Source organism: Ictalurus furcatus, chromosome 21 (assembly GCF_023375685.1).
Source record: "Ictalurus furcatus strain D&B chromosome 21, Billie_1.0, whole genome shotgun sequence".
Lineage (NCBI taxonomy): Eukaryota > Metazoa > Chordata > Actinopteri > Siluriformes > Ictaluridae > Ictalurus > Ictalurus furcatus.
In genome coordinates this window covers 12,591,441-12,616,366 of record NC_071275.1, presented here as the reverse complement: position 1 = coordinate 12,616,366, position 24,926 = coordinate 12,591,441, and the positions used below count along the sequence as shown (strand labels likewise).

Sequence of the window (24,926 nt, the reverse complement as noted above, 5' to 3'; positions counted from 1 at the left end):
GCTTCTGTGGCCCTAATCCAAGATTCCCTCCCCTCTGGTTCCAACCTCAGGGACTCCAAGATTTTCTCTTGGGTGGAAAAAAATCATAGTCCTGGGCTAGTTCCCGCATATCCATAACATAATAAGGATACAAAAAACTGGTAACGGTAGTCCATTACAGTTATGTCAAAAAACAAAGTAATCAGATTACAGGTGCATTTTGTAAAAAATGGGAATACTATCAGGATTACAATTTTTTTCACTTAAAACCAACGAAATGTATCTTTTGACATAACACAGTATAGACAGCTGCTTGATTATAGTTCTGGTTCTCTCTTGCCAGTTGTGACTCACATAAGCAACCTCCTGGTGCATGCACAAATACATTTTGCCAAAGTTAATTTGGTAGAAATTAACACAAATTGTTCTCTGAAATGCTTTTGTTAGGGTGACCACACTTTAGGGTGACCAAACTCTTTTTCAGACCTTAAAAAAGTGTCCGGCCGGGATTTCTACATTTGAGAAAATGTGTGGGTTTCAGCTTCAGTTTCATTATGATGTACTAAGATGATAATCTAATACTGCAAAATGCGTGGGCATATTTGCATTGCTTTAACCCTGTAATTCCCACCTTCTCGTACACCAATTGGTCGATTATAAAAGGCTTGCAGCAATTATTGGCCAAATTAATTCCTGCCTCTCAACCATTAGCCTACTCTCAGAGAACGCACAAGCATGAAGTGCCGTTGTGTACGGCATCAAACAGTTTCTTGACAATAGCAGCAAATGAAAGCTGTCTTGAGTCAAAACAATGCCAATGGCCATATAAGGTCATTTTTAATTTCATGTTATCACATTCTTTATATTACATGGTCATGCAAATGTGTAAATGATGGCAGAAGGTACACTCGTGGCATCAAATATTTTATTTTATTCCAAAAGAATGTAGGAAAAAATGTAAAGGCAGAGTATGTAGGCAGAATGAAATCAATTTTATATTATATATATATATATATCATTTTAAGAGACCGAAAACAAAAACAATACAAACATCCCCTTCCTACAAACGATCAAATATACATTATTCGTAAATACATTATGGATATTTTGAACACATGTTTTAAACCATAAAACGTCCGTCTAAATGTCCAATAATTAACAAAATAAGAACTTCAGAGTTCTTCATGTGTGGAGAGCAATAAGGGATGCAGTTGTTTGAAATTACTTTTGTCTGGTTCATCTCTGATGATTGTGTCATTGTAATTAATATACAGTGACAAATGACAGTTAAAATTAAATATATTATTTTTGTTTGATATTGACAGCTGTTTGGGAGATTATTTATGGGAACAAACTCTTTTTTACTTTATTGTACTGAAAGGCTTAATTGGTAGCCTAATGTATACTCTATCTACTTTATCACTGTAACGGTTAAACAAATCAAGTAAATAAATGTATATACTACATGATACAAACATTGCATTATTTAACCAGTTTTAAAGTTTTATTACATTTTGTTCCTGAAATCCTCCCTGAATCCACCCTTCTGCTGGGATCAGGATAATCCTGATCTTTTGGATAACATGTATCCCAATCCTACTAAAAAGGTTTTGAAAAACACATACTGAAGGTTTGATCCAGATCAAAAGCAAGATTGGCTTACATGATCTAATCTGATTTCAGAATCCCTTTGCAAGGAATATAACCAATCCAATAGCCAAAATCTGATCAGATTACTTCTGAACATCTGGGCCCAGAGCTTTATCTGCAAAATGAACTCCTGTTTCACCACCACAGACTGGTAAAACAACTGTTACACTGTTTCTACCTGATCCATTTTATTTGAAAAACTAAAAGGGGCCAATGATGTACTTGAAGTGAGGTTAAGTTTAGTTTTAAATGTAGGCATAGCATTACATAGTCCGACTAATAATTAAGTCAGTGAAAGGTTCTCATAAGTGGGCATAAATTTCATGGAAATGGCTATTCTCATGATAAGCCAAGGCTGGAGAATGGATGACTAGTATTAGTTTAGCTGACTGCTCCTAATGAATCATCTTCACACCACTCTCACTGTGGTCCAGCAGCATACACAATCTAGCACTCTGGCCTATGTATCATACATAGTCCTCATTTTAAAACAGACAGTCCTGAATCACAGTAAATATGATGCATAATCATTAGACTGAGTTGGCAGTGTGGCTCTATTAAACAATTTAAGGTGGAGATATATAAATATATAGAAAGATTTGCTATAGTCAAACTGCTTATTACAAAAAAAGTTAAGGCATACTCCTGAGAATAAAATAAAATATTGTTTGGTGTTACGTTTACATTCATACATCTGGCAGATGCTTTTATCAAAAGTCCTGAGAGTTTTTCCTAATCCTTTAATAATATTTTAATAATATATTGCAAAAATATTTTTGATTCATTTGATATGCAACAGTGCTATGATTTTTACCATGTTCCAGCCAAAGCAGACCTTAGATCAGACTCTTTTTCCTAAAAGGCAACTTGCAAGGCTTACATAGTTGCATACTCTTCTAAATGTTAGGGAATACATACATTTCTTTGTCTGTGAACCACAATATTTCCATCATAACTAAGCATTCAGTTTAATTTACACTTATTTTATATTCCCACACTGGGTGCACACAACCCCTAATTTTATTTCATAAATGGGTTAATATTTTCAGGGTTATTTTTACCCTTTGAAAATGTCAAATATATCACATTATAAACAAATATGTCAATATGGTATCTCCTTTATTTATAACCTTTTTACATTTACTTTAGTATAATGCTAATCATCTCCCGATGCTCGTGATGTCATTGTAATCTGATGAACTAAATTTCTTTTCTCTAGGACAAAGTGTTCAACAATTATAACCATTTGAAAAGTGACATTTTGAACTAGTGGTGGTGCTATACAGTTGGTCCTAGGGAGCCTATAATTGGTCCAGATACTGTCATCATTTTCCTACTTATGGTTCATAGGGCTGCCATAGACTCCAAGTGGGGAAGAAGCAGAATAATAAGAAAACTAATGGATACAATAGGTGCTTACACACCTTTGGTGCTTGGCCCATAAATAAAGCTGCAAGCAGTATTTAAAGGGGCAAAGCACCAAAGGCGCAGCAAGCACACCTTCCTGTTGAACAGGAAATTAACAGAACAGAGGCATTGATTTGCATGGAAAGAGGTTTAAAGTTTACTGCAACGCTGAATGGCAAAAGATAGGAACCAAATGATACAAGATTACAGTTACTTTTAAGAACTGGCACCAGACAGGAATTGAACCCAGGACCTTTAGAACTGAAGATTGTCATTTACCACAGTACATCATGCAAAGAAAACATGTTTGTCTTCTTATTGAGGAGAGGTTCCAAGGTGAGAATGAGCACACAAGCACCATTAGTTAGAATGTAAATAGAATGTATCAATTTTTCTGTAGGACAAAATGTTCAACAATTATAACTATTTGAAAAGTGAATATTTGAACTAGTGACGGCGCTATAGAGTTGGTCATAGAGGGCCCATAATTGGTTCAGATACTAGTCATGGTCATATGTATGAGTGTGCCAAATATCATCATTTCCTACTTATGGTTCATAGGGCTACTACAGACTCCCAGTGGGAAAGAAGAAGAAGAAAAATAATAAGAAGAAACTAACAAAAATAATAGGGTCTTTGCCCTTTCGGGGCTTGACCCCTAATAAGAAAACTAATAAAAACAATTATAATTATAGCTGTAAGAAGCAATACCTGGGTCATGCCAATTATTGGCATCATGACCAGCAAAAGCTTTGTGCAAAAAATCTCCTGACCAGTAGGGGGCAGTGCACTGAAATGCTGCAGGTAACCTCAGGGCCTAATGGTGATGACCAAGTTTTGTCTAGTGGTGGGCAGATCAAGGCTTCGTGGAACACTGAAGCTATTGAAGCAAATGTGCCATATAGTGTCGAGGCTTCGAAATAATCGACACCTGTCTCCATGGTGACAACTAGTGGTCACTTGCAGGTGTTGATCTGAAACAACCTTGACAACGAGTCAGACAAGCGTTGACGAAATATAACCTACATGATGTTTCTGTCAAACAGGAAAGTGTGTGTGGGGAGCTGATAGCGTTCTCGCATGGTATGCTTCTGCTTTGGGTTCGAATCCTGGGTGAAGTGTGCTTGTCCACATCGTTGAAAGCGCTGTTTAAAAATTGGTGTATGATGTGTTCAATACTTATTTCCCCCACTGTAATAAGAAGAAGAACAATAACAATAGGTTTTCTCCTGTCAGAGAAATCCTAAATATAGCTGCAAGCAGCAATGTCGGATTCCTCCTCTCGATTGCCGACCATTTAAAAATTGACATGGTAGAGAAATGTATCCCAAAGTTACACCATTTCAACGCATTCGGAGAAATGGCTCCATCTAGTGGACAATAATGATAATATAATATATTATCAAAGATAACATGATAATAATGTCATTGTTTTCGGAGATATGAGGTTGACATGGCACATGATAACATACTGTAGTGTCCTCTTAGTCAGGCAGAGTGAACAGAATGATCTGTTGAATCATTCTGTTTGTTTAAATCCTGGAAGAAGCTTTGCTTCTAAGTTTGTTATTCATGTTTCTAGTTTGAAATCTTTTGTGATTGTATTTGGAGAGTTTTTCTGTATGTGATTATTTTGAAAGGCTCAATGTGCTTAGTGCATGTAGCTTAAAATATTGCATTGTAAACTGAATTGTATTTACTGACTAATGTATGTTAAAAGCATTTTGGCATTTCTTTTCAGTTTCACAAGAAATGTAAGAAAAAATGTTAGGAGAAATGACATGATTGCACTTATGGAACAAAGTAAAAAGTGTCAACTTTATTTTTCACCTGAGTGGTCATTCAAGCCTCTCGACAAGCTGAACTGTGTTTACACACGTATATATATGTATATATGTATGTGTGTGTGTGTGTGTGTGTATATATATATATATATATATATATATATATATATATATATATATATATATATATATATATATACACACACACACACACACACACACACACACACACACATAAGTAACAGAGGTACTGAATGATATCAAGAGATGTAAGCTGGCTAAACACACTCTGTCTCTCACTCTCTCTCTCTCTCTCTCTCTCTCTCTCTCTCTCTTTGACAAACATGGTCTTAATAATCAAATACATAAACATATAACATGCTTCAGGTGCATCATTGTTACCGGGATTAAAATATTGTTATGCAGGATTCTTTAGATTTATAAGGAATATTTGTTTAAGCTTCATATTATTTATAATATTGATCCCATCATATTGTGTGTGTGGTGTGTCAAAAATATTATACTTCTATATATGTATTTATTGAGGAAAATGATCCAATATTACATATCTTTGAGTGGCAAAAGTATGGGAAATTCTAGGATTAGCAGTTAATCAGGTGTGAGTGAGCCCCCTATTTTATTAAAAGAATAGTGAAAGTCTGATCAAAGTCTGATCTTCACAACACATGTTTGTGGAAGTGTATCATGGCACAAACAAAGGAGATTTCTGAGGACCTCAGAAAAAGAGTTGTTGATGCTCATCAGGCTGGAAAAGGTTACAAAACCATGTCTAAAGAGTTTGGACTCCATCAATCCAGTCAGACAGATTGTGTACAAATGGAGGCAATTCAAGACCATTGTTACCCTCCCCAGGAGTGGTCAAACAACAAAGATCACTCCAAGAGCAAAACGTGTAATAGTCCCCAGGGTAATTTCTAAGTAACTTAAGGCCTCTCTAACATTGGCTAATGTTAATGTTCATGAGTCCACCATTAGAAGAACACTGAACAAAAATGGTGTGCATGGCAGGGTTGCAAAGAGAAAGCCACTGCTCTCCAAAAAGAACATTGCTGCCCTTCTGCAGTGTGCTAAAGATCATGTGGACAAGCCAGAAGGCTACAGGAAAAATGTTTTGTGATGAGACCAAAATAGAAATAATAGCATTATATTTGGAGAAAGGAAAACTTCCAGCATAAGAACCTTATCCCATCTGTGAAACAAGGTGGTAGTAGTATCATTGTTTGGGCTTGTTTTGCTGCATCTGGGCCAGGATGACTTGCCATCATTGATAGATTAATAAATTCTGAATTATACCAGCAAATTCTAAAGGAAAATGTCAGGACATCTGTCCATGAACTGAATCTCAAGAGAAAGTGGGTCATGCAGCAAGGCAACAATCCTAAGCACATAAGTCGGTCTACCAAAGAATGGTTAAAGAAGAATAAATTTAATGTTTTGGAATGGCCAAGTCCTGAACTTAATCCAATATAAATGTTGTGGAAAGACCTAAAGCAAGCAGTTAATGTGAGGAAACCCACCAACATACCAGAGTTAAGCTGTTCTGTACTGAGGAATGGGTTAAAATTCCTCCAAGCCAATGTGCACAACTGATCAACAGTTAATGGAAACATTTAGTTGCAGTTATTGCTGCACAATGTTCAGAAACATTTTATATAAATGTAAATGTAGTAATGATATTTTTAATAACAAGATTATATTTAAACACATTGTTTTCAACTCAAGTATTTTGACTGGATTACACTAGTTCTTTATCTACCATTCACAACTGTTGGGAATGTGTAAGACATACTAGAATCTCATAACTGTTTCAAGAACTTTTCATTTCTGTTCCACTTAATAAACAGTACAGAACATGCACAATTTATATCGTATGGGATGTCATGAGAGTCATATTATGCCAAATTGATAAACTAAGAGATGTGAACAGAAGCATGTAGACTGAAATCAGCAGAATTAAGTGGCAGACATAGTGAACTCATTTTCCAAATCACAAGTTCTGTAGCACATGCCCTTAAGTCTAATTACACCACAATTCCGCATGACTGCATGTGGAAGAGCACGTGACCTGCTGCCCTGCTTAACTAAACCCCACACATATCCAATTCTCCTAAACCTTTTTCTAATTTGTTGTTACGTTTCCCTCAGCATTTATATGTAACTACTAAAAAGCCCACTTATGTAAAGGTATGTCCTCCCTTCAATAGATGTAAATGGTTTAAAGATACAGTTTTTTATTGTGACTTTAACTGTGTGTAGAATCAGCTTTCCACCAGAAATCTTCACTGCGGGAAGTTTTCTCAGACAAATTTTTAGCTGTGAGAGACCCCTTTCTCTGTTAAAAAAAATCCTCATTCCCCTTAATATCATGGCACATTAGGCAAATCTATACCATCATATTCATTAATTGGAGGCATTGGAACTTTTTTATTTGTGAACTTTCCACCTTTCAAACCAAAACCACACTGTTGCAGATTCAAAACATTTCATCTCATATTAACAACACTATTTGTAGTTGATACTGTGTCTACAACTTCTGATTTGTAAATATTTTGTATGACAAATTAGCTTTGATATAGTTAATTGAGAGCTCCACCATCATTAAAAATAGGTGAGCCTGCCTTTGCTCTGCAGCCATTCGTTGAACTGCAATCCTGAGACGATCCTCCTAATCTCCAATGAGATGGTAGAATTTGATTGGTCTTTCTTGCTGCTGAAAGTAAGCAAGGCATCTCAGTGTCAGGTCAACCCTGTCTAGAGACTCCATTTCCCACCATGCACCACAACCTCCAAACATTGCCGCCCCATTTCTTAAAACACACACACACTCTCTCTACCTCACTCTCAGTCACCAGATTTTGATTGTGCACACCTGAGTGTAATCACACACAGACCCACATGCACCCTTTATAAAGAGACTCTCAGGCACAAGGTCGTTGTGAAGCATACACTCAATTTCTTTGTGTGACTTTAGTCTTTGTGGTGTGTCTTTTGCCTACTTTCTGACATCCTGTTTGTTGATCACCTGACCCCTGTCTGTCCCTGTTTTTGAAAAGGGGAGGGCACAGACCTTGTACTGACTGCCGAGGGCTAAACCACTGTAGACTTAAGTATCTTTACCCCCTGCCTTTATTCCCAGCAGCTCTGGAACAACTCCGATTGGAACAAATTCTTCATAAAGTTGGAATTCCACAGTGCTTTTAATCTGGTGCATGTTCATGAGAGGGACAAATGGAAGACCACCTTTGGCCACTAGGAGTTCCAGTGCCTTGGTGTTCCAGTGCCTTATTAAGGGACATGCTGGGTAAATATGTAACTGCGTCTATTGACGATATTCTGGTCTATTCACCTTCTCTGGAGTCCCATGTTAACCAGGTCTGCCAAGTCCTCCAGTGCCTCTTACAACATCAACTATATGTGAAAGGAAAAAAGTGCAAATTCCATCAGTGTATTATATCATTCTTGGTCTACATAATCAACCCTGATGGAGTATCTATTGACTAGTCTACAGTAGTTGCTGTCATCAACTGGTCCACTCCTTGAACGTTTAAGGACCTGAAGCAGCTCCTAGGCTTTGTAAATTTTTACTGATACTTCATTTTGGCCTTCAGTTCCATAGCTTATCCCCTCACATCCCTGCTTCAAGGTGGATCAAAGCACCTGGCTTGGAATCCCACAACGACGAAGCTCTGACCCAGATAAAAACCACAGCTCAAATCCTAAAGCATCCTGACCCTTCCAAGCCCTTCATAGTAAAGGTTGATGCTTCTGAAAGAGGAGTGGGTGCCATTCTGTACCAGAGGTTTTGAGTTAAGCCCAAGCTGCATCATGTCGGCTTTTTCTCGAGGAAACTGTCCCCGTCCGAGCTGAACTATGACCTTGAGAACCGGGAGCTGCTGGCGGTCAAACTAGCCTTTGAGGAGAGTGTCTCAGTCAAGTCAACCCAGTCTAGACAGTCCATTTCACCAAATGCACCATGGCCTCCAAACATGGCCACCCTGGACTGCATTTCCCATAACACACACACTAACGCATTCTCAGTCACTGAACTTTTGATTGTGTACACCTGCATGCAATCACACACACACCTACATGCACCCTTTACAAAGAGACTCACACAAACTTTGTAAAGTATATGCTCAGTTCATTTGGGTCTTTGACGTTGCCAAGCCTGTTTATTCTCTGCCTGATATTTACCAGTTTTGCTTTTGTGCATTTTGCCTACTCTGACATCCTGTTTGTTGATCACCTGACCACTGCCTGTCTCTGTTTTTGATGCCTGTCTCTGTTTTTGATTCCTGCTCTGTTTTGAATTGTTCGTTTGAACTTTATTAAATGCTGTCTTACCTGCATTTGCATCTATCTTGGCCTTCTTTATCTGACACACCGTGAAAGAGTACAATTTGAGAAACATTAGAGGTACCTTCTCTCCCCCCCCCACCCCCCACCTGGATTACAAGGGTAGAAAATGTACTGCTATAGTGGTACCAACATAACAAAATAAGAATAAAATTACTGAGTTCTCCTAATTTAATGTGACATGTCCCACTTAGACATCAGTTCATTAATTGAACATGTTCTGTATCATATACATTTTATTACTGCAAGATACATTTTATCTCCCTGCAGTTCTCACCTGGCTTCCCACTGAAGTTAAGCAGGGTTGAGCCTGGCCAATACCTGGATGGGAGACCTCCTGGGGAAAACTAAGGTTGCTGCTGGAAGTGGTATTTGTGAGGCCAGCAGGGTGCTCACCCTGTGGTCTGTATGGGGCCTAATGCCCCAGTATAGTGACGGGGACTCTAAACTGTAAAAACAGCAGTTTTTCGGATGAGACCTCAAGCTGAGGTCCTGACTCTCTGTGGTTATTAAAAATCCCAGGACGCTTCTCGTGAAGTATAGGGGTATAGCCCGGTGTCCTGGTGAGATTTCTCCAGTGGCCCTTCTGTGTCATGGCCCCCAAATAATCCCCATCTCTGAATTGGCTACTTCAATCTCTCCAATCCACTAACAGCTGAGTGATGGGTGTTCTGTGTGATGGGTGTTCTGGTCCACTATGGCTGCCATTGCATCATCCAGCTGGATACTACACACTAGTGACGGTTGAGGAGACCCCCCCCCCAATACTATGTAAAATGCTTTGAGTGTTTAGAAAAGCGCTATAAAAATGTAACTAACTATTATAAATGCAAATATCTGGATACCTCTAAAAAAGAATTTTATGTCTCATTGGATATAAAATAGATCTCATTGGATCGACAAAGATCCCAGTGCTGGGAAATAAATGTCAGACTCAGTTTTTGTATTGGTTTAATTGTTATTGCTGAATTTTTGCTTGATGAGTATTTGCTAATTTTCCTTCTTTGGCAAGACAATTGTGGCAAATGCAACCTATCATCCAGCTAAAACAAGGAAATGGCTTGTAATCAGGCAGTGCTTGTGAGGTATTCAAATTATTCAAATTGAATTTCTCTGGTCCCATGTTTTGGATTTAAGTTAGAGCCCATTCTCTGTTAATGGACCTCACATGCTAGCACAACTATAGCCAAAAGACTGGCCAAATATGCTAATATATTCTCTATTGTGTTTATAGAACAATATTTAATAATAAACTTTATTTTATGAAGCGCTTTTAAAAGCAGCTTCTCAAAGCGCTGTACACAAAATAAGCAGTACACAGAAAAAATAAAACATTATAAAATTTAATAAGAATAATAATAATGATAATAATAATAAGTAGACATCAACATTAAAATGCAAGTTTAAAAAAGTGTGTCTTGAGTTGAGCTTTAAAAATGCGAAAGGTCTGAGCTTCCCTGAGTTCAGGAGGAAGAGAGTTCCAAAGGGAAGGAGCGTAGACAGAAAAAGCCTGTCACCCATAGATTTTAAGCGTGTTTGTGGAACAGTTAACAGATTGGACTGTGAGGAGCGCAGTCTGCGATTTGGGGTGTATGGAATTAATAAAGCAGATATGTAATGAGGAGCCAAGCCATGTAATGCCTTGTATGTCCACATCATAATCTTAAAATCGACACGGAATCTGACCAGGAGCCAGTGCAAGGACTTCAAAATGGGAGTAATATAATCGCATTTCCTGGTCCCAGTCAGGATCCTGGCAGCAGAGTTTTGTATGTATTGCAGTTTATTGATTGTGGATTTAGACACCCCAGCTAAAACGGCATTACAGTAATCTAGCCAAGAGACAACAAATGAGTTAATCTGCTCTTCAGCCACAAAGAAGTTTAGCATAGGGTGCAGTCTTGCTATATTCCTGTGGTGAAAAAAGGATGCTTTAACAGTGCTCTGAACAAAAGAATCAAATGTAACGCTGGTATCAAAAATTACTCCAAGGTTCCTCATTTTACTTTGAGTCTCTAGAACAGAGCCATCAACAAAAAGAGACAGTGGACCAGCTTTGAGAATTTGATGACAGGAACCTATAAGCATAACTTCGGTTTTCCCGCTATTCAGGGACAGAAAATTATTATTCATCCACGTTTTTATCTCAGAAATACATTCAGAAAGAAAACAAACATCAATGTTTTCACCAGATTTTGAGTGAATGTAGATTTGGGTATCGTCAGCATAAAAGTGATAATGGAGGCCGAGCGATCACAGCAGATGCCCAAGTGGAGATAGATAAATATTGAAAAGTAGAGGGCCTAAAACTGAACCCTGAGGAACACCAGCGAGCACCAAGCTATATATATATATGGCGAGAGAGAGAATATATATATATATATATATATATATATATATATATATATATATATAGGTGGTTTGAAACTGTAACTGGTTTAAGTCATTATTATATCTTCTGTTTGCACTGGGTATTCAGTCTCTCAGTTTATCTGTTATTTTTCTATTCATATGCCTCACATACACAAAGCAGTTGATTTGGCCTGGCTGATGACAACACTGAGTTGTAACCAATCAGGAGGTTGGTGTTGCTTAGAAAGTTCCGGTATTGGCTTTACTTAAATGGTCCAAAATCTGTTCTCTTCTTCACACACTCCACTCCTCAAGCACACTGTTTGTTTTCAAGCCATACTCACAATTTCACAGAGACAATAACATGCACTGTAAAGATCAAATCAGGTAAGCGTTCTGTTTTTGCTTTCTCTGTCCCTTCTATTTATCCTAATTCTTAAATGGTAATGTGAATATTCTTTGAAGTTTTTTTGTCTAGAAGGCAAATAGAGAAACAAAATTGTATGACATTAGCTTATTTAATGAGATCTGTTTGATTTAGTAAATAAAAAAAACCAAAAAACATGTACTTCAGCTTTAATGAAGTAACTAGTAACTACATTTTAATTTTCATATTCAAATTAGTAACAAAGTAACTAACAATTGTGTTAATTGATGGTTTTAATAATAAACCAAATAAGCCAAATATTCAAGATCTGTATTAAACAATTTTCATAACATAATTAAGTAAAATGAAGACCAAGATGACCAACACAAACAACACCATAATTAACACATTTGTGGTTGCTGACTGACAAAATAATACAGAAATAAAGATGAATATTTACACCGGAGAAGTTACGCTGTAACTGAATTTTTGCTCATTTATGACATTTTTATGCATGGATGGAATAAATGTAGTCAATGTTAACATATTAACCAACATCAGTTAATACATGTTAACTTACTTTAATGCAACAGCATAGCTGATTTCTTCAATCAGAAGGTGTGCATTAATATTCCAGAACAATATGGCTCTAACACAAATGATAGATTTATATTAATGTGCTTTAATTCATGTGTAGACTGTTAAGTGTGATGTGTCATTCATTAATTAAAAAAAAAAATTGTAAATTGCTATGGTATATGTGGAATTAATATTACTTATGGTTTATTAAAGCTGAAGTTCATGGTTTGTTAATAATGCTTGTTAAGGGAACCTTAATGCGAAACTTTATCAATGTGTTATAAACATTTTAAGTTTGAAGTTTTATTGTCAGTTGTAAATGCTTAGGTAAAGGGTTCGTCAAGGGTTTTGTGGAGTTCTACTTGGAAGGAGCTCTCTGTTGTAGTGTTCTAAATAGTACTTTTAATGTTTGCATCAGAGGGAGAAAATGAAGCCATAAGTGTGCTAGACAGAACCTTTTCTAGGTATATAGATATTAGTTGTGGCTTATGACTGCAAGTCTACAGATGGTTCATTTTATGACAAACACTGTTTTTGGTTGGCAGATATTTAAGAAATGTTTATCAATGTGTCCAGTGATTTAGCAAATTAGCATCACACAGACTCATTATGTATTGTCATGTGCTGTTCCAAGCTGTTTCGATAAAAGGTAAGAATGAAATGAAACCACCAAAAGTAAGTTGTAAGTAGAGATATTTCTAATGCCTCTTCACAGTCACAAAGACTACCAGAGGTCAGTGGATTGGCTCCAGTCCAAAACACAGCACAGACCTAAAGTGGCCATCATCTGTGGATCTGGACTGGGCATGCTGGCTGATACACTCCAGTGCCAGGAATCCTTCAAGTACTCTGATATTCCTGGCTTTCCACAAAGCACAGGTGAGATTTGGGGCTCAGAGTGAATGATATATACATATAAACATATGTGTGTGTGTGTGTGTGTGTGTGTGTGTGTGTGTGTGTGTGTGTGTTTGTGTGGTGAAGAGTTATGAGGGCTATGAGTGGTGAAGGACTATGAGGACTCAGAGACCACCAATCACAAAGCCATACCGGTGAGCAAGATCCAATCTGAAATGCTGCAGAAGCTCATTACTGAGATCATTGTCTGTATGGACATGAATAACAATCAAACATGACCACAGTTCCAAGTAGTTTCATCAAATCTGCAGTCACTTTGACTAACAGAGGTTTCTTCATTGTTTATTCATATGTATTGTTTATTTTAATATTTTATATATATATATATATATATATATATATATATATATATATATATATATATATATATATATATATGTGCGTGTGTGTGTGTGTGTGTGTGTGTGTGTGTGTGTGTATAGTGCAGGGCCATATTGGGAGGCTGGTGTTTGGTGAACTCAAAGGGAAGACCTGTGTTTGTATGCAGGGCCGATTTCACATGTATGAGGGACACTCAATATATAAGGTGAGATCTTTCAGATACACCAATATATATTGAAGCACTGTTATTATGGCAAAGCATATTTGTGTCTTACAATATGTGCATCACACTTGCCAGTTACTATTTTCAATATAACAATATAGATATTTACTTAGTATCATACCTTCTAGTACAATTTAAATAATTGCATTTTGTAAACATTTTGTCAGTATGTGCTCTGGCAAAAAGCATCTTTTTTTAAAATTACACTGTTGGCACAGAGTTCATACATTCCTCCACATAATCACATTGAGCTAAATCACATGCTGGATGCCATTGATTATTTCACTGCTCAGTGTGCCTGTTGTTCATAAAAGCCATGAGAAGTGCATAGCTCTTCTCATCTAGTAGCAAGGTTACAATAATTTACAACAGAAGTGTTAAACTTATGGCCTGTGGGCCAGAGGTGGCAGGAAAAAAGTTTGAAATCTGGCTCACCAAATGAATTTAGAATCTATGTTCTAAACTGAAACCATCATGTGGACCTCAGATGGATTGAAAGATTGGAAAAAAAATAGCTAATCTCGGTTATTCCACTAGGAATAAAAATAGAGCAATAAACTCATCTACTGATGAGTGCTAATGACAAGTAGTACATCCTCAGCAAACTTTTTCCCAAAAGAACCAGCCGAGTGGTCTGACTGCAGCAGGGGTGAATACTTATGCAATCACATCTGATTATTATTAGCATCTTTTAGATAAATGCAGATAAATTAACACATTTAAGAGGAGTTATTGATGATTTTTAAATTATTTTTTAATGTGGCCCATAAACTAAATGAGACACCCTTGGTTTACACAGTTCTCTGTGCTATAAAACTGAGCTGTATTAATACTGTGTTTAGAACTGTGTTATCCATTTAATTTATTGAAAGAGTGAAGGCTGGCTTGGTATTCTGCATCTCCTTCACAGGTCACTTTCCCAGTGAGAGTGTTCAAGCTTTTGGGTGTGGAAACCCTGATTGTCACGAATGCTGCAGGGTCCATAGCAGAAAGCTATCACTGTGGTGATGTCATGATCATTAGAGATCACATCAACTTCCCTGGACTTGCTGGTTTAAACCCACTAAATGGCCCTAATGATGACAAGTGAGTCAAGATTTATCTGACCTTAATGACTGTCATACTTAACAATAAATCTACAGTAAGCTCATGGGACCTAGCTTGGACTAACACGTTCATGCCACATTGCCTACAACACTTCTAGAAAAAAAAGGTTACATATATCCCACTACATTTTTTTTAGTTTCTGCATCTCAGGAAACCTTTCAAGACTGTATGTAGAAATGTACAACATAGGGTTTCCTGTTCAGTAAAGGTTGATTTCAGGAAGTTAATAACCTCCAAGGAACACACAAGGACATGTGCATACGTACTACAGCATACTAATTTAACTGTTAACCACAATAAATGTCTAGCTAAAACTCATACTATTCATACTTATGAGGCACCTCTTAACTGTGTACTGTTACTCCTCAGGTTTGGACCTCGTTTTCCCCCTATGTCTGGAGTTTATGATAAAGACTTGCGAAAGCTGGCATTTGACATCTGTAAGAGGATGGGCGTGACCCAGTTTGTCCAGGAGGGAGTGTATTGTATGGTGGGTGGGCCCAACTTTGAGAGCATAGCAGAAGCCAGACTTCTGCACAAACTGGGAGTGGATGCAGTGGGTGAGCTTCTCTAAATAGTAAAATGTTAAAAGATCATATGAGTCTTGGCTATTACATTTCTTCATTATTAATATATTTTAAATTGATCCAGTAAAACTGACTTCCTTATATGGTGGACAAGTATTACTGTAGGTAATTAAATAGGTCACTGGAGTGAGTACAAGTACTTTAATGCTGGACTTAAATAACAGCACTCCACAACCTTTAAAAGAGATGTATCATAAGTTTGCTTCCATGGTTTTAATATTTGCAACAATTTCATTACTTTTAAATCGTACACAGTATTTCAAGTTTGAATGAAGCGGTAAAGTATAATTCAATTCAATTAAGTTTTGTTTGTATAGCGCTTTTAACAACGGTCATTGTCCCAAAGCAGCTTTACAGAAATATATCAATTCAGGATATAGATTTTACATGTATGAATTTGGCCCTAATGAGCAAGCCAGAGTTGGCAGTGGCAAGGTAAAACTCGTTGAGATGATATGAGGAAGAAACCTTGAAAAAAGGGACGGCATCAAAACATCCCAGCCCACAATACTCTATGCCTGTGAGCCCTCAAGATCTGTTCCTTTGCCTAAGAAAAAAACTATTCACAAAAAGCTTGACTAAACAAATATTTATTCAGCCTGTATTGAGACTGTGTCTGAGTCCAGAACATTAATTGGAAGGCTGTTCCATAACTGTGGGGCTTTGTAAAAGAAAGCTCTTCCCCTTGCTGTGGACTTCACTATTCGAGGTACCAACAAATAGTCTGCACCTTTTGATCTAAGTAGGCATGGCGGATCATAAAAGACTAAAAGTTCGCTCAGGTACTGTGGCATGAGATCATTCAGTGCTTTATAGGTCAATAGTAGTAGTTTATAATCAATGCAAAATTTTACTGGGAGTAAATGCAGTGTGGATAAGATAGGGGTGATGTGGTCATATTTTCTGGTTCTAGTATGGACTCTTGCAGCTGCATTCTGAACTAACTGGAGCTTGTTTATGCACCTACTGGAACATCCAGACAGTAAGGCATTACAATAATCCTACCTAGTGGTGACGAAAGCATGAACTAATTTTTCTGCATCATGTAGTGACATTATATTTCTTATCTTAGCAATGTTTCAGACATGAAAGAAGGCTATCCTAGTCATATTATCTACATGAGTGTCAAATGAAAGACTGGGGTCAATAACCATACTAAGGTCTTTGGCTGCTACACATGATGAAACAGAAAGTCCATCCAGAGTTACTATTGTAGGATATTTTGCTTCTCAAACCTACATTGGCCCCTCTAGCTCACAAATTCAAACTATAAAATTGATTAAAAGATCTATCTTAAACTTAAGATAAATAAAACAGCCAAACTCATGAAGACTGGATTCAGATGAAGTAGGTTTATTAGCAGTCAAGCAAGACAGCAAATAACCCAGCTGGCACCAGGGATGCACGTCACATGAAGATGTAATTGCATCAAAGTAACAGTGGCACACAGTCTCTTTATATACACTTCAAGCATGGCACCATGTGTAACATTAACCAATCGTACATAGTTCCCCTTCTTGTACATCCAATCACAATCTTCAACACGTATCCCAGTTACATAATTTCCCATTATCTCAAAGAGACTTTAGGTTTACTCATTTAGTACTGCTCTAATTTCCCTTATCCCTTAAGTCCATCTTAATTTTTGAAGGTTATACTGTAGGGTCTATTATCTTTTCTAGCAGTTAGTTCATTGTCTACTTTTGAGCTATTTCTACCTCGAATGACCAACAGACTTTTCTCTTGTCAGGGATGAGTGAACATTGTAATGCTTATCTGCATGATACAGTTGTTCCTCTTTTGCAATTGGCCGTCTCCTATATCTTTGCTCCTTGTCTAACCTATGGAAGGGTCCGACTTGTGCTTTCTAACTTATTCTATATTTTATGCGTTCTTCAGATAGACATGTGGTCAAACCTCAACCCTAGGCCTTCCGAGGTGAGCCCTGGACCTCCCAAGTTGGTTGATACATACAAACCCACTCTCACGCTTTTCCCACTTTTCTCCGGGTGTTCCTCTCTTTTGCACCTAAGTGCAATGCAAACTTCACAATGGCCTTTATGTTTATAATAATAATAACGTGCCCAATACACATACTGTGAAACTTTATTCTGTAAAAGGAAAGAGTAATGTTTCTTTTTATTAATGTTAAAAGTTAATAACCTAAATTTCCTCTGTGTGTGTGTGAACGTTTCACCAGCGCCTGAGTACTTCCCTCTTCAACAGTCCATCTGTCAGAACTTCCTCATGCTTCTGCTGGTGTGGAGCTCCAGCTAGCGCTGGAGCACACAGCACACTCCGAAGAGCAAGCGCACGCTTCCGGGTTTGTCAGTGACACTGCCTTTGTTGACTTTTGACACGTGTGTTTTGTCATGGTTTGTCCTGTCTCCACCCCTGTATTGTAATTGGTTGCTTCCCGTATGTGTCATCATTAGGGGAGAAATCGACTGATCTATCAGCACTAAGAGATTTTTTAAAGTTCAGGAGGCTCTCCTTCCAAGCTGTTTGTAATGCTACCAATTTGGTTTGACGCTATTTACGTTCTAATTGTCGAGTGGTCTATTTTAAGGTGCATGTGTGATCATTGTACCAGGGTGCTAGCTTTTTCTCTCTCTTTCCACATGTAGCGGAACGTTGACTCTAAACATTTAGTTGCCTGATCAAGTTCTTTGGGATCAGACGGTGATCCAATCAGAGCTGATATCTCTGGGAGGTTATTGATAAAACTCTGTGCAGTAGCTGACGTGAATGTACGTTTGACATGGTTGCATGGCAAGGTGAAATATTATGATCGATACACAATTTAAGCGAGATGAGATAATGGTCTGAGATAGGTTCAGACTGCAGATGTATTTTCTATATTTAATCCGTATTTTCGTATCAGGTCAAGAGTGTGACCACCATTATGAGTGGGTCTGATTACATTCTGATTGACCCCTACTGAATCTAGAATAGACACAACCGCTGTTCTCAGAGGGTCCACTGGGTCATCAAAATGAATATTAAAGTCATTAACAATTAAAGCTTTATCTAGAGAAATAACCAGGTTTGTGATAAAATAAGGAATTCAGAATATGGCCCTCGGGGTCTGTAAATAATAATTAGTGGAATCGATTCTCAGTTGACTTACTTACTTTTTGTGGCTATGTATGTTATACTAGAATAAGGAAGTTCAAAAGAGTTGAATTTATGACTAGGTTTTTATGTGATGCCAAGATTATCATTATAAATAAGTGAGACACCCCTCTGCCAATCAGAAGGGTCCGATGTATATAACTGTATCCAGGAGGACTAGCTTCATTTAGTGCTCATTTGGTTTAATACATTTTCTGTTAAACACATTATATTAAAATCCTGATCAGTAATGGTTTCATTAATAATAGCTGCTTTAGACGTAAGAGATCTAATCCTAACTTTATCTTCAGATGAAAGGTGCTGGCTGTGCATTCAGTTTGATATGATTTTATTTTAATTAGATTACTAAAACAAACTTTCTGAAAATTTGTACATTTTTGTTTAGCTTGGGGAACAGACACAGTCTCAATATTGTAGAACCTAGGTGATGACTCAGTTTAGCCTGCTTGTCTGCTCCCTGGCCTTGGCTCTGGATTGGCACAGATTAACTAGGCCTGTTCTGAGACTATAAATTATTTGCTGTTCTGAGAGCAAATAAGTATTGAATGCGTCAACATTTTAAATATTTCATCTCATTTCCTATGAGGCTATTCACATGGAATTTTCACCAGACATTGGTATTAACTCAAGAAATCCAGAAATATAAAGAATTCACAACATTAAAGTCCATAAATAAAGTTATGTTTAATAAAGTGGAATGACACAGGAAAAAAGTATTGAACATGCTAACTGAAATTTATTTAATACTTAGTGGAGAAGCCTTTGTGTGTAATGACCGCTTCGAGACGCTTCCTGTATGAAAAAATTAATGGGCCGCAGTATTCAGGTGTGATTTTGGCCCATTCTTCTAAACATATTGTCTTTAAATCTTGTTCAATTGGATTTAAGTCAGGTGATTGACTGGGCCATTCTAACGCCTAGGTTTTTTTCTCTGAAACCAATTGAGAGTTTCCTTTGCTGTTTGCTTTGGATTGTTGTCCTGCTGGAAGGTCCACCCACGTCTCATCTTCTTCATCTTGGTGGATGGAGCAGATTTTTCTCAAGAATCTCCTGGTAAAGGGCTCCATTCATCGTTCCTTCAATTATATGAAGTCTGCCATTATCATGCGATGATAAACAGCCCCACACCATGATGCTTCCACCTCCAAACTTAGTGTTTTAAGGGTAATGTACAGTGCCATTTCTTCTCCAAATGTAGTGTATAGTATGACAGCCAAAATGTAAAATTTTGCTCTCCTCTGACCAGACTACACCATCCCAGTATTTCATAAGCTTGTCCAAATGAGTTGTAGCAAACTTTAAATGAGCTTCGACATGTCTTTTCTGTAGTAATGGAGTCTTGCGGGGTGAGCGTGAGTAGTGTAGTGCATTGCCTATTGGTTTCTCTGTGATGATGTCACCTGCTGCCTCCAAGTGTTTCTGGAGCTCTTTTTGAGAGGTCCTTGGCTCTTGGGCTGCTCTTCTGACTATTCTTCTGACTGACCCTGGTCAGAAACCTTGTGAGGAGCTCCTGTGCGTGGCCGGTTGATGAAGGAGTGATGTTGCTTCCACTTGCGGATAATGGCTCCAATGGTGCTTACTGGAGGATTCAGTTTTGAAATATATCTGTATCCGATTCCATCCATATGTTTTGCAACAATAAGGTTGTGAAGGTTCTGGGAGAGCTCTTTGCTTTTACCCATCATGAGTTGTTTCTTGGATGACACCTTGGTAAGAAAAGCATTTTATAGACCATCAATTTACTAACCCAGCTGATATTAATTTGCACAAATAGGGGGTATAATTACTTACAGATTTCAGCTGGTTCCTTGCCTTACCTTGCTTTGGAGAACTTCCTTAGCGTATTCAATACTTTTTTCCTGTGTCATTCCACTTTATTGCACAACTTTATTTACGGATTTTAATGTGAATTCTTTATATTTCCAGATTTCCTGAGTTAATACTGATGACTGGTGAAAATTTGATGTGAATTGCCTCATTGGAAATATATTTACTGAAAATAATGTTGACGCGTTCAATACTTATTTCCCCCACTGTATGTACTATGCTGCAAGAAATGAGAGCAGCACCTTCCCAAGTGGGATGGATACCGTCCCGCCCTAACAGGCCAGCCTTGCCCTCAAAACTACTCCAATTATCTATAAAGCCCACATTGTTTTCGGAGCACCACCTGGACATCCAGCAGTTCAGCAACCATAACCTGCTGTAAGCTACATCGGCACGGTGCATTGGGATGGGGCCAGAGCATATTACTGCATCGGACATCGCCTTCGCTAATTTAGACACCTATATAACGTTACTCTTAGTTACCTCTGACTGACGAAGGCGTATTTCATTAGCCCCTACATGAATAACTATCTTTGAAATCCTGTGCTTGCCTAAGACCCTAAGATTACCTGCTATGTCCGGCACCTTGGCTCTGCCTAATGATCATCTGTTCTGTTTGTTCTTGTCCTACAGGCATGAGCACAGCCCCTGAAGTCCTCGTGGCTAGCCACTGCGGCATGCGTGTGTTTGGCCTCTCACTTATCACCAATAAAGTGGTGAAGAGCTATGAGGATTCAGAGACCACCAATCACGAAACCATACTGGAAGTGAGCAAAATGCGATCAGAAATGCTGCAGAAACTCATTACTGAGATCATTATCCATATGGACATAAATAACAATCAAGCATGACCACAGTTCCAAGTAGTTTCATCAAATCTGCAGTCACTTTGACTAACAGAGGTTCCTTCACTGTTTATTTTAAATAACGTGTATCTTTTGTTATTATTATTAGGTGGCCAGTCACTGTTACTGAACACCTTGTTATTTTGAACTAAGTGAAAACGTTTTTTAAACAAAAAACAAACTCATCACTCACCAAATATTGTATGAATATCACACTAGAGGGTGCTATAATTTCAAAATAAAATACTGATTGTCACTTTTTTTAATGTTGCACCTTTTTGATAGAATGTATATGGGTGTGTGATTATTTGGAAAAAAAAAAAAAAAAAGTTGCACCACTGGCTAATCAGATTTCAGAAAGCATAGCCATAACCTCTAATAAAATATGACTGGTATGCATAATAATTGGCCACTCTTAGGTATTACTCTTTTTCTCAGAAACTCTGGTTCAAATTATTCACCTGTTTGAATTAGATAACTTTTCAATATGAATGTTTTCTTGGCTAAGGTTTGGATTGCAAATTCAAATCTCAGCTTCACCAAGTTAGCTCAATAAACCAGGCTTTTTTTTTTTAAAACAAGCCTGGCTAAATTCCATCAATTTTGGTTCCATAATGGAAGGTAATTTTAAACTGCTCAGTTAGTATACCGACAAGCTTTTGGACAAACCTGCTTTGTTCCAAACTAAGCTTGAAGCTTAGCTTGAGAAATTCTTTTCAACAAGTCATGTGCAGGATTTGACTTAAACTGAAAGAAATAAATGACTTAAAGAAACACAACAAATATACTTGAGAAAACAAACTAACATTCAAGACAAAGAAACTATAATCAACATACAACAAACCTAAACATAAACCAGAAATATAGACACAAGCATTAACTACACATATGATAAGATAACAGGCAAGTCTCTATCTATAGAACTGGCTCAATCATAATTACTGATTTTACTCAGAAAGATGTCTGAAGCACACATATTTGTAATAATATTTTATTTGCACCCCTGTGTAATAACAAATATAAAAGAAAATAAAAATTAAAATATATAAATATATCACCTCTCTGTAATTGCATTACCTGTAAGTGGAACAGTGGAGTATTTGGTCATATGTAAAATAAAAAAACTGACAGTTTTGATTTACTGTATTAAAAATAAAGGCCCCACAGTAGGAATTGTGCAGTAAAATTAAGTACACATTTCATTACTGAGATTTAGGACGGGGTATTGACACAGATTTTATGAATCAATTCGATTTCGATTCAATTCAACATCGATTTGTTTGGATATATATCAGGTACAGTACATGCCAATTTTTCTTAAGGAAAACAATCTCTCAACTATTGCTGTAAACTATACAGGGATCCCTGTTAGTTGGTACAGTGCTATAATATTAAAGGTTAAAGTTAACAAATCCAAATTCAGTTTCTATTTATTTTAGATATAATAAACACTCATAAAAAGTGAGTTATATACAACCATTTTACATTTAAATAAGGCGGTTTTTATACAACTTTTTAATTATATAATTATGTTTCTACTCCAATTCGTTGTTGAAATATAAACATTTAAACAGTGGCTGTAGTAACTTATTTTCATGACAGATTTATTCAAACATACAATAAATGAGAAATCACTAACATGTTATGTACGAGTATGAATATAATGAATATGTAATATAGTGCATATATTTAGCAAAATGCTCCTGTCTATGGTTATTTTTTTTCTAGTTAACTATCAAGCTATGGACATTTTCCTGAGGTAAATGTAGGGTTGCGTGACATATTGTTTACAAGCTGTTTTATTGGCGTCTTTCCGTGGTTGAAACACAGATTGGGTGATTACATGAGAGCTAATACAGTTCAGTAAATTTCATGTTTATTCGTGTTTAGTTCGTGCTATAACTAGTAGTAAAGTGGAAGAGATTATCGGTCTGCTTTGTCCATTTGGGACAGGGCCAATGTCACGCCACATTAGCCCTGTCCCAAATGGCACACTCCACCCTTGTGGCGCTCCTCCGAGTCCACACTTTGCTGTTGCCGGAAAGAGGAAGATTTTGACTATAATTTCACATTTCTTATATTCAAACTATATAATGAAATATAACTAAAAGCTAGAGCCATAGTTAAATTACATTTGAAATCATTGTTAATTATAAAAACAAAAACTTACATTTAGAAATCCTCTTCTCTGTCATGTTGGCTAAAACCTGCAATTGAAATTCCTCCTCCGCTTCCCGAGTTAACTAAACTCCTCTGCTTTCTGATTGGTCTGTCCACTCACTACTTTACATTGTAGGAAAGTGTCATTTCTTCAGTGTTGTCACATTAAAATATATAATCAAATATTTACAAAAATGTGAGGGGCATACTCACTTTTGTGAGATACTGTATATGTTTGACTATGTACTGGAAGCAATGTTGACATGTCATACTGATACAATTCCTCACTTATCCTGATTTACTGTTCAAAAATAGTATTGGTTCAGTACAGGATTTAGACAGACTAATATAGTGGAAACTGAAGAAAAGGTTGTATGAATATGCCATCTAAACTTATCTCTTGCCTGTTAACAGTTGCTGTTCTTCACAAGTTTCCGCAGACAACTGCCTCTGATGTGCGAGTGGATCAGACGCAAGTGTAAAAATGAGCAGTTCAGCCAAAAAAAAAAGGAGCATAATGTGTAGTTTTTGTATAGAGGGTCAGTATGGGTGTTGGTGCCATAATTTTCAGTGTTCTTTTAATAAAAAGCATTTTTCAGTTTCCTTTGTTCAGTTTTAAAATGCTGAAACCATGTAAAGTTTAAATAAAAACTGCTGGACTTGTTATTGAAATATGTATTTTTATTAGTGATCTTATTACATGTTATTTATTTTAAAGGCCTTGAAAACAAGTGCATTCAGCACTGGGAAAAAGTCCCCAAAATAATTCCTTTAGTATACTGGTAACATATTTAAAATTCTCTATTGTGTAAGAGTATGTAATGTTGAAAGTATGTTGTACAAAGTAATGAACTGTATATATTGGCACCCTGTCCAGGGTGTACCCCGCCTTGTGCCCCATGCTCCCTGGGATAGGCTCCAGGTTTCCCCGTGAAGGAAGGATAAGCGGTATAGAAGATGGATGGATGGATTAACTGTATATACTTTTATTGACTACAAAGTGTGCATTGTTTAGAATTTGAAATAAGCCAAAAGTATAACAGAGCATATACTATTATTGCAAAAATATTATGTTCATTTTTCACCAGGGTTGACCATCGTCTTTTCCTATTGAACCATTCAGGTAACTTGTGAAGGGATCTGGCATTACTTCACAGCAATAGAGTGTTGCCTTATCACGATTCTGGTTTATTGTCACTTCTGCGTTAAAAAAAGCAGACTAAAAGTGTGTGTGACAAAGTCTGATATTAGAGTTTAAGCAGAAATGGAAGATCAGCATCACTTTGTTGGAGTAAATTATCTTGAGAG

At 37.1% G+C, this 24,926-nt stretch overlaps 1 protein-coding gene across 2 annotated transcripts; it reads left to right on the top strand.

Moving 5' to 3' along the window:
- Positions 1-11,708: 11,708 nt before the first annotated feature.
- pnp4a (purine nucleoside phosphorylase 4a) lies at positions 11,709-24,268 on the top strand. Of its 2 annotated transcripts, none has more exons than XM_053653488.1 (7): positions 11,709-11,936; positions 13,211-13,374; positions 13,836-13,939; positions 14,868-15,043; positions 15,434-15,624; positions 21,247-21,380; positions 24,033-24,268. In XM_053653488.1, exons 1-7 carry the CDS (start codon positions 11,914-11,916, stop codon positions 24,141-24,143), a joined length of 903 nt encoding a protein of 300 aa, XP_053509463.1. In that variant the 5' UTR covers positions 11,709-11,913; the 3' UTR covers positions 24,144-24,268. The 2 variants fall into 2 exon arrangements, with proteins under 2 accessions (XP_053509463.1, XP_053509464.1); XM_053653489.1 differs by lacking the exon at positions 24,033-24,268 and adding an exon at positions 17,852-17,974 and having other exon boundaries at positions 11,711-11,936; positions 21,247-21,337.
- The last annotated feature ends 658 nt before the right edge of the window (positions 24,269-24,926 follow it).